This window comes from Cryptococcus neoformans, chromosome 10, assembly GCF_000149385.1.
Source record: "Cryptococcus neoformans var. neoformans B-3501A chromosome 10, whole genome shotgun sequence".
Lineage (NCBI taxonomy): Eukaryota > Fungi > Basidiomycota > Tremellomycetes > Tremellales > Cryptococcaceae > Cryptococcus > Cryptococcus deneoformans.
The window spans coordinates 33,933-47,955 of NC_009186.1; the positions used below are offsets into that span (position 1 = coordinate 33,933).

A 14,023-nucleotide genomic window follows, 5' to 3' on the forward strand; every position below is an offset into this window, starting at 1 on the left:
TGTTCAAGGTATAGATGTGGACAGAACGGGGCCGTTCGACGACTTAGAATGGAAACTGAATCTGTTACATCTACATTCCATCGTCCTCGGTGATGGAACATAACGAGTACATGTAATGCTGAGCAAGACGACACATCATGATTAGGGCAAATTTACTCATTTCTCGTGATACCTTCGCATTTTCTATCCAACTCTACACAATGCGCGCCCCTCAACTTAATCAATAGACCTCATCTCTTTGAATCCAAATTTCCTCCCTCAGACCTACCCTATCAACCTCACGCTGGCCGGACCCTCAAGAACAATCTCGCCCCAGCCTTATTTTTTAGTCGATTGCGATCCTTCTCGTCCTTGTCGAGGACTAGATCCAAATATACTTCCCTCAGTATCGACATGCCATTCAGAATCGGAAGTGTTCACATCGTTTGTATTGTGGGTGGAAGCTTGAGATTCTTGGGTCGCCGTCTGAGTTACCTGAGAAGTGGTTGGTCCCGAGATGGAAGATTTACTAAGAAATCGATGACTGACTCCACCGGGGTGCCATTCTCCAGGTGCGAATTTTGAACGGGGCATCGTGAAATGAAATGGAGGATATATGGCGTGTTCTATCAAGCGTTTTCGAGGGACCGGGCTGACTGGGATTTATGCAGTCTTGTATATATATATATATATCTTTTTATATCTCTCGTCTCTTCCACTCTATGTACTGGTATCGTTATGATCGTCGTCCTCGGTACAAAGAACAAAAGACTGACCTTCCCACTACCATTTTCTTCAAAAGTCCCGACAGTCAGCTCATTACTCTTCTTTTCAAAGTGCAAGTACTGAAAGAAACAACCAAGGAACAGTTATGGCCATATAACTCAACTTGCACAAAGGAGAGGAACCTGGGCCAGATCTGCAGCAGACATTGCCTACATATGTGAGGTACTTCATCCTGCAGGAGAAAGATAGATCTGAAATGATAAGGAAGACATAATGTATTCGTAGATAATCAGAAACCCCGCCGCTGTAGAGAAAGGTCAGGATGTGAGCAGATCTTCTCGAGTCACTCTTCATCGGTTGATTTTAAGGATCTGTCTCAGATCTTAAACAACGATAGCCTTGCCTTCGAGAAAGCTTCCCATTCACCTTTGCAACTTCGTACGCCGCCTCTGACCTTTTGTTTTCCCCCTTTTCTTCGTTTACATCACCTCGGGGACCCACATTACCCATCATCCAACATTATCCCAAGCGTTCTGAATGCTTTTGAAATTGGGTGCATGAAAACGCTAGTAGAAGCGAAGAGATGGGACATTAATTGGGGAATACGTCGAGATAGAGAGGAAGAATGACGACGGCGCTGCACACATGGGAGACTGGAAATGGCTGCAGTTTATATCCTTCTCTTCTTTTCTATAGTCATCGAACAATTGCTATGTCAAACCATAAAGCCTATAAAGCTCTATGAAAGCTTTGCTGCAAAGTTTACATAGACCATACCATCGAAAGATTTTATTCCTACCTGCAGTGCTCAAAACCAATAGAGTAATTAATATACTTACAATGATATATCAACCTCTACTTCCTCCCTCCTCTAATCTTCCTTCCTCTACTCTCTCTTCCCTCTGCTTTCCAACTCCACCACCACTTTCCAACTCAGCTCTCCCATCCAAATCCTGCACCACAACCCCTCTACCTTGCTCTTCCTGCCTTTCCCTTCTTTCCAGCTCTTCCTTCTGAACCGTCCCCGGTTTCGGGAGCATACCAAAAACGTTAAACGCCAATAGGAACCAAGTGATACCTACTGTGATAGCGAGGACGCCTGTGGAGGGCATGTGCTGAGTGCCGAGGGAGAAGAGAATCAGAGACAGACCAGCGCAAAGAGCGAGAAGAGCACGAATTACCTGTTAAAGCTATCAGATTTTCTGTCCAAGATGGAGTGAGTGTAGTCTAGGAGAAATTAAAACTTACACGAGGAATCCTCGCCTGACCAGGGGCCAAATCCTGATGCGTCAAATCCAATATCGCCATAAAGATGATTGCAAACCCAACACCGCTACCCCAGTACCAATGTACTCCGATCTCGACTTCGTCATTGGCCACCATTTTACCAGAAGCGGCCGATGCAAGGATAAGTGCGGCGCAGAGAGGCCAGTGAAAGCTAATCCCGGGGTTTGATTAGCCAGAACCATCCAGGGAAGGTGAGGGAGGGGAGAGGAGGAGAGGGGGGAACATACAAAGTGAAGCATATACCGGAAAACCAACTGTGTCGCAAAGCGTGCTCATATTCGGCGCTAGGTTCGCTAGGGAGCATGTACCTATTGCAAGGATACGCCAAGCCTCGTCAGTTACTCAGTGACCATATTCAATTTTCAATAAGAAGAAGAAAAGACTTGCAGGTAATTGATTGCCCAAGCGACCATGAGACCAAGAGCAGCTTTTCCATACTGGCGGGAGACTCCAATTTCACCCTTGACCGCCGTATAAACGAGGTTCATCACCATCTCACCGAGCTACATCCATCATTCAAAAAATGAGCTTTACCCACTAACAAGTCTATCATCCTGGAAGCGAGGAGGAGATTACTCACCACAATAACGACGAAAGCTCCCAACCTTTCCACTGCATGCTCAATATTGGTCACCGGAACCTTATACGCCTGCGGCAAATCGGGCATCCTGTGCCACCCCTTAACTCCCAGGCCCTTCTTCCCCTGTGCCCGACGTTGCTGGAACTCATATATCTGTCCGCGGATAGCTAGCACAAGAAGGTCGATACGGCAGACGTCGACGACGATAAGAAGTGTGGCGAGGACGATTTGGGCGGGGCGGGATGTTACCCAGATGAGAGGCTGATTGAGATGTTTAGAGGGGTTATTCCTTGAAACGAAGGATGGGGAAGAAAGAAAAATTACGACGCACTAGAAGGAAAAACATGGGGATAAGGACGGCGACTGCTTTCCAGAGATGTGCGTTTCTGAAACTGGGTAGTTTCCAGGCATAATACAGCAGAACAATCACTTTTGTGCAACTATCAGCTTGTAAAAGCGAGGAACGAGATACAAAAGAAGAAACAGCCAAACCCAAACTCACCTCGAGTAAGTTTGATAACCAACCAAAACGCCACGGCGGCCCGTACAGCCGAATGATCCACCGTCTCTTCCTCCCCTGTAGGTTCAAGCTCAATGGCAGAAGCGTTGGCGGTATACCCAATAAGAGTCATCATGCCGATCAGAATCCAGAGTCTGTGGAGAAGATCGTCAGTTCCGCTTTGGTTTGCGAATTTTCGAGCTTCTTCCCAGACACTCCAACTTTGAACGAGGGTCAGCAAGAGTACAATTATGATGCTAAGGGTACAGTTGTGAGATTAAAGCTAAAACTTGCCTTGGCCAAAAGGTGAGGATGAATCGAGCTACAGAACGACCTCCAGGCTCCTCTGTGAACAGTCAGGCAACACAATTCCTGCGATTCGACGACTCTAAACTGACCTATGGCCGCATCAGCCAGTTGATGGATAATAGCTACGAACAACAGATCAAAGAACAGTTCAAACCGAGGCGTTTCACGAGAGATGGGTTCTCGGTGAATCTTGCCCCCCTCAATCCACTGTACAACGTCGGTTAGTAATCGTTGACAATTGAGTTTGAATACCACAAAAAACCAGAACGTATGGCTCACCTGCCTGACTGTAAGCGGTCGAATGAGTTCCCTGACTCTCAGCGGCTTCCACTCCTCTTGAAAATCTTCATGAAATACTAAATGATTCTCTGTGCCATAAGTTCCTCGGCGCTGCAAACCTTTGACAGAGTGATGTCTCTGGGGAACTGACGTTGCAGGCGGTGATGGGCGGCGATGTTCTGTCATTGCTATTTGCGTTCTGAGTCGCAGTTTGCTTTTCTCTTGTCGTCAGGGTTCAAGAGACAAAGATAAGATCTGGAGAGGGTGAGATAGTTATGGCGCATTAGAGAGACAATAGAACAGGAAAGCGGGTTGAAATTAATAATTTATTCACTGTATCAAACAAATGTATATCTTGGCGTGGGAAGTGATCTTCTAAATTCGGCAAGCTGATCTCAGGAACGTCAAACGGGACGCAATCTCATTTTCCAGCCAATAATGCCAGTCTGAATAATCGAAAAGATACGATTCCCAATTCATCATGCCAAAATGAGAGACAAGGCTGGGAAGTTCCATTTGCTGCTGGCCCAAACCGGCACGATTTGGGCGGTTTATGATTGCAAAGACAGGCCGAAATGCCTTTTTGCCCAGCGGGATCCAAGGATGGTGTGCCTTGATGATGTGATGATGTCATTATGAGATAACGAAACTCAATGATCAGCATGGGGCTTAATTAATCATCCAGTTTCTCGCTCATTTTGGCGCCATCATACTGTTATCACATCGCGGTCTTCAATATCCGCTATATCAGAGACTGACATCTTGGAGTTCCCAGTAACATAACCAACCCAAGAATGTCGAGATCAGTGGCCGAAGAACAAACCACTGTAACACATCCACACTCCAATCACGCACAGATCGCAACCCCCTTCCCATCACACACCCCCGCCGTGTTCCTCATCTCCCATCTCCCCGGATCACGCTGACATACACACAACTCGAAAATACTCCATCTTCGTATCCACATGGCCTATGCAACCGCTCTCTAACCTTTGCTCTTTTGCATGTTTCCGTCTTTTCATCTTGCTCTGACCCTAGCAGCCCCAATTACTCGACTTTACAATTGATGCGGTTTAGGAAGAATTGATGCCTAGGCACGAAGGCAACCAGGTCGAAGCATCGATACACCTCTCGATACGACTCTCCATCACAAACCCCATCACGGCCATTTCATGCATGCCAGGTACGTCCTTGCCTTATACAACTGCCCAGCCAATGCCTTCAGTCTTATCTCTTTTCTCTTTATAATATCGCCAGCATAGGAACCCCACCAACATGGCACCGCTTGCGAAGACCCAACTAAAAGATGACGATTCCAAATCTCTCCCTCGTTCGCGCTCCTCTTACTCTTGCTCCTCCACAAGTGCAAGTTTTACCACTGAAACCGAAACCGGGACCACCGAGACCGGCTACCCAACTACCGCAGTGAGAGCCACCAGATCAAGGGCCGCATCGCACCACGTCTTGGGACAACCGTCATTGTCTTCCCTTGCGGGGTTGGTAGCTGCTTCGACGTTGGCGAGAGCAACGGTCGACGGTGAGGTCCCCGAGAATGGGAGTGGGAGTAGGACTAAACGTCTTGAAAATGCTCTCGCAAATCTCCCTTGGGCCGAACCTCCTCCTCGGATATCTCCTTTGGCTTCCCCTCTCGCTTCTCCTCTATTCCTCCATTCCCCTTTACCTCCTTCGCCTCCCACTGCTACCTGTACGGATGCAACCACAGCAACAAAACTCTACCCTTTCCTTACCCAAGATCCAAGTTCAATTCAAGGTACTAAACGTTCCTCCGCCAGGTCCACATGGTCGGGGTACAGCGGTACGGCTGATCTGGCCACACCAACTGTGGAAGACCATGTTCCGGACAAGGACGTCGATGTCTATGTCAATGTAGGTGTCGCTGGGGAGAGCGTAATTGTCAATGGAAACGATGTCGAGAAGCAGGACAAGAAGTCTATTACTTCCGGATTCTCCTTGAATTCATCCACATCCAAGTCAACAAAATCTGCAAAGTCAAACATCTCGACCAAATCATCAAAACGAAGCTCAACGATCACCCTTGGATACATCCTGGCCAAACGGTGGGAGATGAAAAAGTACGAAGAAACCAATGCGGCCTCGACCCGCAAAATCCTAAAAGGTGAAGACGCTGAAAGGGAAGATGAAGGAGATTTGGAGATGCTCTTAGGCCGGACAGTCATCCTGGAAAAGATGCTCAAATCTGGTAAACGTGTGGGTCCTTTTCTAACCCACCCCCTCTCCCTTGCTTCCGCTCTTCTTTGGGTTGAAAACTAATCATCGCCGTCTTATCTCATAGGTATCGCAACACTCCACAAAAAGCTCCAAAAACTCTAAATCCCATAATAAGAGGACCTACAAAATCTCGCGATTCTCTGTATCAACCCGCCACACCCGCACTCCATCACCACAATTTTCATCATCTTGCACTACCACTGGCGATAGTCCTATAAAGCCACATCCACCTTTTTTTGTCCCCTGGCTTAACCACCAAACTTGCCCTACACGATCATCCTTCTCCAACCCCTCCGGGGACCGTTGTCTTGTGTCCCAGCTCCCTTCTACTCGTTCCTCCTTATTACCTTACCCCCCATCGATCAATCACACAAGCAAGGAAGATGATAGGAGGAAACATTTCTCCACGCCTCCCCTTGCAAGCTCGACTCGCTCAAGTTTAAAGCAGCAACATCGTCTTCAACTTCAATATTCAAGAAAGCTGGAAAGGATGAAAAGCCGGGAGGATGTGTTCACCGAGTTAGGGAGCGATGAAGAGGGGGACAATTCTGGTCCTGGTTTTGGATCATACGGACAATCACACCCCACCCCGCATTTCAGTAGGAACAGCGATGAAGCTACGAGGAATGGGCTCGGGATATCGATACCAAAAAGAGGGAGGGAAAACCTGTCAGGGGTAGGAATAAGTATAAGAGAAGAACGAGAAGGAGTAATCGTATTCCCCGAGGAAATCGATGATCTATTAGTCCCACATGTTACACCATTAAAAAAGGGACATGGTCATGATCGAGGTTTTCAAGGAAGGAAAACTGGTCCAGGGAGGATGTTTATGACTATGTCAGAGGGCAACACGAAAACGAAGTCCAAGGCGGATGGGAAGGGATTGAGAAAAATATTGGGCTGTACACACTCGGATGCTTCTTCTCCTTCTCTCGGGCAAGGGGCGCTATCTGAACAGAGAGAAGATCACGTTGATCGCGGGTTTGGTCTTGGTCTGGATTTTGGTCTTGATGGTGATGTTAATATTGGGAAAGAATTATTCTCAACTGCAACTGGCGAGTGGACTATGCGCCTAGGGAGAAAATCAAGGAATTTGAAAGATGAAGATGAAGGTGAAGAAAGGGGAAGGGAAGAAGAGAGAGAAGAAAGAGCAGCGCCACGTCCTCGACAATCCCCCCATCTAGGCCATCGATCCCCCAACTGGCAAGCGCGTCAATCCATCTCATCATACTTTCCCACCCTTGCTTGGGATTCTATTGTCCATGAAGAAACCCGAGCTTACAGTGGGAATGGGACGCCGGGAGAATGTGTTCGGGAGGGGGTTCACACCGGATCTGGTGTTGAGCAAGGCCTGAGACGAAGAGGGATCTGGGGCAGGAAATGGGTTGTGGGAGTAAGTGTAGGCGTGGGAGTGGGAGTTATTGTGATTATTACATTGTTGAGTGGGTTGCTGGGGAATAAAGAAGATGTGCAAAAAGATTAAAAATCCTACTGGGCTTACGGAGGAAGGCGTTTCGCTATCTTGCTAAGGAACATGACTGATGTGTATCGTACGTATTTTATCCACATCATATGACATGTATTCTATCCGGCTTCTATAAAACAAAACTCCCCATCCAGTCCAAAAGTGGGTTGCGGGCCGAGCATGTTCATACATTTGACATTCCCATTACCACCACCCTTCAAGTGGATTCCAGTTCTCCCCTTTCACAGCATTCTCCAAAATCTTCCAAACCACCGTCGGCTGATCTACCTGCGCCATGTGCCCAGCATCTGGGAAACCATACAGCGTTACGGCGCCTCCGGGATTATGGACGATACCTCTGAATGCTGTTTCTGATGGCTCCGCCGATGGGGGAATGGTGATGGGGGTTTGGCGGAATGCTGAAAGTTGGGAAGAAGGGATACGGGACATCTAAACAAAAATATTAGTTGCAAGGTGGCAAGAGAACATTTTGGGCGTACCCAGGCGAGTGAACCTTCATATGGGAGGATAGTGTCATTCATACCGCTGTACACAAAAATGCGGGTGCCAGCGTCGATGACGGCAGGGAGGAGGTGGTGTGCAGCTTGCATACTGTGAGATGACGTGTTAGCACGTATCCCTTGAGGCGAGAATGGAACTTACTTGTCCGCATTAAGATAGAAATACAAGCTAGAAAGGCCCAGGAAACTCCAAGTCAAATGAGACGGGACACCAAACTGCCGCTCGAGTTAGTGAGCGATCTAATGTTGGTATGCAAATGTACACTTACGATTTCCTTCATCTCATCGCTGTTCATCAAAGCTCGCAAACTATCGTTCCACCACCAGCAAGTGTCTACTGGCCAGCAAGGCGGTTTGCGACTGTCATACCTGTCTACCCTTGCGTCCTTCCAAGTCAACTCGAATGGCGGTGCGCAATATTTAGCAGCCTCACGTCGGAGCTCACGAGTGGAAAGATGCGAGGTGGATTCAGACGTGAGGAATGCAAGACGGTCAAGGCATGGGGTAAGGTAGGATTCAAGTGTTTCACAAGAGGAGGAAGGAAGGATTGCTGGAGGGGTGTAGCAAAGATGATGAAGGTTTTGGTATCTGTTGGCTTGATTAGATTACGAATGCAGACTACGAAGGGATCAACTTACATGACCGTCATGACATCGCCAAAGGGATTACCCAGTACTAACTGATCAATATGCTTTTTGATCCTGGTGGAAAACATCCCTGCATTCTGGTTCCTACGTAGCACAGTCGACGCCATGTGAGCGGCCGTTGTTCCTCCATATGACAAGCTGCTAATGATCAATGGTTGATGAACAAACTGAGGGAAATGGTGAAGCAAAGCTTGAAGAAAGTCATCAAAGTCTTCAGCAGCGCCAGCAGACGAATCATGTGGTATATGGGAAGTAGTGTTGTAAGACCATCCGGTAGGAATCGGGTATTCGAGGATCAAGAGATTGGCATGATCTGTCCATGGGTACGGTGCAGGCGAGAGTATAGTCCCTCCTTCGGGAGTAAGCTGACATGGTCCGGCACCAAGGAAAGGGTAATCCATCGCACTTCCTCCCGGTCCACCTTCAAAGTAAATCACCAGCCCGTTATTTCTCGCAGATTCCTTGGCCTCAATCAGGGAGAAGAACAAGTTCCCGCCTTCAAGATGCACATATCCGGACGTGATGGGATGCGATATGGAGCCACATGAGAGCTCTGATTGAGAAGTAATGGAGAGCGGTGGCAATGATCGGCTAGTCTGGGATCTGCAGACAAGATGGAGGTTAGGCGCCGACACGCCAAGCAAGAGAGAAAAAGACGTACCCCAGTAACCAACCAAGGAATGCAGCAATTTGTGCTAAAAGGTACATACCGCTCATCAGTATGCCACGCGCTCTGTCGTGAATATGTGGGGAGGACAGTCCGCTGAACAGCATGAATGATGATTAGAGAATAAGGGTAACCATCTTCGTTACTTTTAATCATTTGAAAAGAACCTGAAAACAGCTTCGTCACCGATCAGATAAGATTGCGCGAAAAGAAAGCCTCTGAGGTTATAAGCTGAAGCTCCCAAAAGAGTTGTGGGCATTGAATATTATCTTCATATCAGGCTTCGGTATTTGAGATCTTCGAGGAGCTTTTGCGCATTCATACCATCATGTAGGGTACATAAGTTGAGATTTCTGACATGCTAATCTGACACCATCGTCTTTGAGGATTGATGGTGGGCAATTCACATAGAGAAATGATGGAAGATGCAGGCGGTGGTCCCCTAACCCGTTTATGGCGAAAAACACATAAAAATGGCAGATTTTTGGGCCAAAATATCATGCTCCGACTTCGGACTTCGGAACATCTTCAGCCGCCATGGCGCTTATTTTGACTCTGGACAAACACGTTACATAATCAAAGTCAAACGGCCCAGCGGCCATGTCCGTCGTGGTTTTCTTTCCCTCCGTCCTTCCTGCTGTCGAATGCCGAATTCTTGTATGATCGATTGCCACTCGCTTGGCGGTGCTTCGGCGCTCACTGTTGAACCTTTTCTGATGCTTGATGCGTCAGCTACAGATTAAATAACTATGAGAATGGATCCCAGAGAGTTGTTGCTGGCTGGTGGTTAGGGAGTGCAGACCACGTAATTGTCGTGAATGCTCCAAAGTGTGGAAGGGAGAGAAGAGGAAGTACAATCATCGCATTATTGTTGCATGTTGCGTCTATACGCACCGGCTTATCGACGAAAGACCGAAGGCCGAGCTGCAAACAATTGGTTCTCGCGGCACTGCGTTAGGCTCACGATTCCTGGTGGGCCGCCGGTACCACAGATCGTAATGTAAGCCTCCTATTATAGCAGTATTTTTCGAGCCTCAATTGCGTTGGGATGAAATACATAAACGCGCATTCAGCAGGGATGGCCATGGGACCGGTGGAAGAGTTGCTGGCAATTGCACATGAATTGCAGGTCACCCTGTGATCTGCTTGCAACTCATCATGACCCGGCAGCTCGCAATTCGATCGTAAGAAGGGAACCACCAGGAGATAACAATTTGACGCTATGACACTACAACCTCCATCTGCTGCATGGCACAAGCACTGCCGAGCACTTGGCAAGCTCCATTTCGTACCAATGGGTTGTTTCAAATCGCAAGGTGTGGACGGTCGTCGGTGGCGTTTGTCTATTTCCAGAAGACCGACGGCCCGCGCGTGAGCCGCGGTAGTGATCTTTCGGCCCGGAATCACCTGCTCTATGGTTTGCAGTAGGCAGCGAGCAGGAAGAAGGGGTCATCGGTGATCAGGAAGAAATGAACACATGAACCAGATATGGATAGAATGAACAACAAAAGGAGGTTCGTCGCAGACTCGTAGACTCGACGCTTGCGAAGAGATGATCAGAGAAGATTATCCCTTCTTCTGCATTCTGCTATTATCAACTCTGGAATCCGTCCCGTAGATGAATCTAATGAAGATACTCCACCCTTGCAACTGCATCAAATTCTGAGCTCTGAGAGTAACGGAATGGAGGTTATTTATCAGTGGTGCAAAACGAAGGACAGAAAGCGTACCGCACAAAGACCGACCATCATCAATTATCAATTATCCAGCATTCTATGCACACACCATCCATCAACGATCGCAATCCACGCATGATGTATCAGCCCATCTCCATTTTCCACCGTCTACGCCGAATACCGAAAAAGTCACCACCAAGTCACCACCAATCAGCACTCCAGGACAAAAAAAAAATCGGTCAATGGTTTTAAGTTTTTCGTGTTCCTAATCTCTTTTCGTTGGTGACTGACGCTGACACGGGTGACACACATGGCACGGCATCGACTACAGCTGAGAACGGACGAATTGGTTATCGGGCCGTCATTCTTATTATGGTCGTGCGAGTGTATTTTGCGGGCTGCGGAAGGAAGGAGAAGTCTCAGGGGTTCTGGCACGTCGCAAGTCAAAAGCCAGTGCGTGTACAAAACATAATTATTAAAACCCTGAGTTCTTCCAGCATTCGCAATGTTAGAAAAAGGCAGGATAAATGGTCATTATAGTTTTATGCCGACGGAAAGAAGGGCACAGAAGACATGAGATTCATGAGCAACTGTAACGACTCTTGGCTGTTATTAGCCCATGAGGGCATTAATTCGGATGAAGTTCGAGGTCCAGAGGGTCGTTATCAGTTACTAACGGTGGCCATCTGTACGACCTGCGAAGGAGCAGGAAGGCACAGGACGAAGCGGTTATTTTGCTTCCGAAAAAACAAAAACAAAAACAAAAGCCGAGAGGGAAAGCGAGCTCGTCGCGGCTACCGGGTGAAGTTCAGTCCCAGAGATCCCTTAAACAACCCTGAACTGGTACCGGTGAGAACGACGGCTGTCGACGTTTTATACAAATCTCGAGGTGTGTTCTACAAATCATTCAGACAACATTCGAAACAGATGCCAGACAGTTAGATGACGAATAGCACGGTCTCTATCGCAGCATATCTCTATCTTTCTCTTTCAATCGTATCCTATCTCCTGTACTTTAAGCTTAGCCCCTTAAACGTTCGGTTGTGCCCCACGTTCCAACTGTTAACTGAACACATCACCCTCCCGCCTCCACATCCTCCACTCCTCCACCAATAGCCGCAAGCCCGCAACACACTACAACACGACGTACGCCACAGTCTGACCGGCGACGTCCATCCTTCAATCGTTGTCATAGCTTGTGCCCGCTCCTCGCTGTCACCTCAGACTGTCACCGTCCTTACGCCCCGCGCCACACGTGAGCTTCGGCCGGGCGAGAGCTCATCGGCGTCCTTTGCATCGCAGCAAGAAGTATACGGCCTGCCTTTGGGCACACTCCTTCGACCCTGTCAAGAAACCATCCTGCCGACGTTTGGTGCGGAGATCAACGTGCAGGATCCGTCGGAGGCAGAACATCTTTTTGGTCCTCAGTTTTGGTCAGTTCTTTCACGCAAGTTTAAAAGATCTGCGAATCTCGATTCGGTGACCTTTGATTGCCTTGAGTTACTTTTTCGTCCATAAGACGCCGCCAAGTTTATAACCAGCCAGTACCCGATCTTTCCCAAGTGCGCAACTTTTCTTTCCACAACACCATTGCAATATCCTACAATGTATCACCCCCCGTTCCCTACGCCAGCTACACCTGGCCACAAAGACCCCTTTCAATTCGCACCTCCTAACCTCCACCCGCCTCCCGCCATGCACCTTTCCCAACAATCTTCCCAGCAGCAACCACAGCCGCATACACAACAGCAATCTCACCCTCCGAGAAACACTTCCAATTCCCATTCCACCACCTCAAGCAGACGTGGAAGTCAGGCCCAGTCGTCACACAACCATTATAGTGAAACGGACAGCGAGCAAGATGATGACAAGGTGGAAAGAGATAAACTTGAGATACGGAGAGAGAAGAATCGTGTCAAGCAAAGAAATTTGCGATGTAGGTTCCCCACGTTCTCCGTCCCGACTCAGGTTCTTTCTCTTATTTGTCCCATCTCATGCTAATATCTCTTAGTACGCCGTGCAAACCACATTGCCGACCTTGAGCGGGACGTGGCCAACCTCAAGTCTGACAACACTGCTTTGCAAAATGCACTCTCAGTGTCACAACAACACGAAAGCAATCTTCAGGGGTGGATACACGATCTCGAAAGCGTCTTATTCCGCAATGGACTGGCTAATGATGTCGAAGGCTTGAGGAGAATGTGGTCGGATAGGGAGTTGAAGAGAAGCAGACCGTCTATTGGCGGTTTACCTATGAACCCTGTCTACCCTCCACCGATCCAACAACAAGCACCGATCGATCCTCTTTCTACTCTTGCTCGCGCAGCATCGCAACTTCCCACGCCTTCATCCAACATGTATCCCAACACCCAACTACCCCCTACCCAGCCTATTGCCAATCCGAGCGGTGATCGACCTACATTACCCCGACCAAGCTCCTTCTCTAGACCTTACGAGAACCCTTATCCCACGCCTGACGTCACTTGGAGTACGCAGATGCACGACTACGTCCATCCGGAAGCTGCACTTCAACCTCAAGAAGGAGGAGATCTGAAGAGAAGAAGGATTGAGGAGTGGCAGCCGTATGGTATCGCTGGCCGCCCGCCTACACAAGCTACCGTTACCGCCATGACGGGCCGCCGATCAGATACTATCCTTCCCCCTATCCAACCCCTCACAGCTCCCCCAGCCGAACCTCCTCGTCCACCCTCCGCCTCAAACGCAAAAGGTCAGCAGAGATTTCAAGAAGGCGAAAAGGGAGAAAAAGTTTCACCGAGATTGATAAGGATCTCTGACCTCGTTTCGCCTAGTCATGCCGGGGAGACGTTTTGGGGTGGGGATAACGAACGATTGCGGAAGAGGGATGAAAATATGCCGGTAAGTCATCAAGCGTCAACCATTTTAATCTTAATCCCCCGAATAAGTTATCTTAAACTAACTTTACAGTCCTCATAGCCCAGAACTGTCGTACCTATGAACTCTATTGAAAGCCTTCAGCTTCCTGCTTCACAGTTCGATCCTGATGAACGAACAAAGACGGAGGCGCCTTCAAAGTGTTATACGACAGGTGAAGGGCCTTTGCTTACGCCTTTGTCCGAAACGAGGGCATAAAGTCGTCTATTGGTCTGCAACCGATGC

At 48.3% G+C, this 14,023-nt stretch overlaps 4 protein-coding genes across 4 annotated transcripts; 2 read left to right on the plus strand and 2 right to left on the minus strand.

The window, feature by feature from the left end:
* Window positions 1–1,553: 1,553 nt before the first annotated feature.
* On the minus strand, window positions 1,554–3,845 carry CNBJ0110 (hypothetical protein; the record flags this gene model as incomplete). Its single annotated transcript, XM_768139.1, has 10 exons — window positions 1,554–1,886; window positions 1,954–2,143; window positions 2,220–2,300; window positions 2,380–2,495; window positions 2,573–2,833; window positions 2,904–3,001; window positions 3,075–3,292; window positions 3,366–3,417; window positions 3,470–3,587; window positions 3,660–3,845. 10 exons carry the CDS (start codon window positions 3,843–3,845, stop codon window positions 1,554–1,556), a joined length of 1,653 nt encoding a protein of 550 aa, XP_773232.1.
* Window positions 3,846–4,831: 986 nt separating this feature from the next.
* On the plus strand, window positions 4,832–7,392 carry CNBJ0120 (hypothetical protein; the record flags this gene model as incomplete). The annotated part of the gene is made up of 3 exons (XM_768140.1): window positions 4,832–4,842; window positions 4,922–5,888; window positions 5,974–7,392. The coding sequence occupies 3 exons, from the start codon at window positions 4,832–4,834 to the stop codon at window positions 7,390–7,392; spliced, it is 2,397 nt and encodes a 798-aa protein (XP_773233.1).
* A 186-nt stretch (window positions 7,393–7,578) lies between these two features.
* CNBJ0130 (hypothetical protein) lies at window positions 7,579–9,316 on the minus strand (the record flags this gene model as incomplete). Its single annotated transcript, XM_768141.1, has 6 exons — window positions 7,579–7,824; window positions 7,875–7,986; window positions 8,038–8,111; window positions 8,165–8,483; window positions 8,534–9,145; window positions 9,204–9,316. 6 exons carry the CDS (start codon window positions 9,314–9,316, stop codon window positions 7,579–7,581), a joined length of 1,476 nt encoding a protein of 491 aa, XP_773234.1.
* A 3,174-nt stretch (window positions 9,317–12,490) lies between these two features.
* Window positions 12,491–13,996, plus strand: CNBJ0140 (hypothetical protein; the record flags this gene model as incomplete). Its single annotated transcript, XM_768142.1, has 3 exons — window positions 12,491–12,821; window positions 12,897–13,762; window positions 13,841–13,996. The coding sequence occupies 3 exons, from the start codon at window positions 12,491–12,493 to the stop codon at window positions 13,994–13,996; spliced, it is 1,353 nt and encodes a 450-aa protein (XP_773235.1).
* Between the last annotated feature and the right edge of the window lie 27 nt (window positions 13,997–14,023).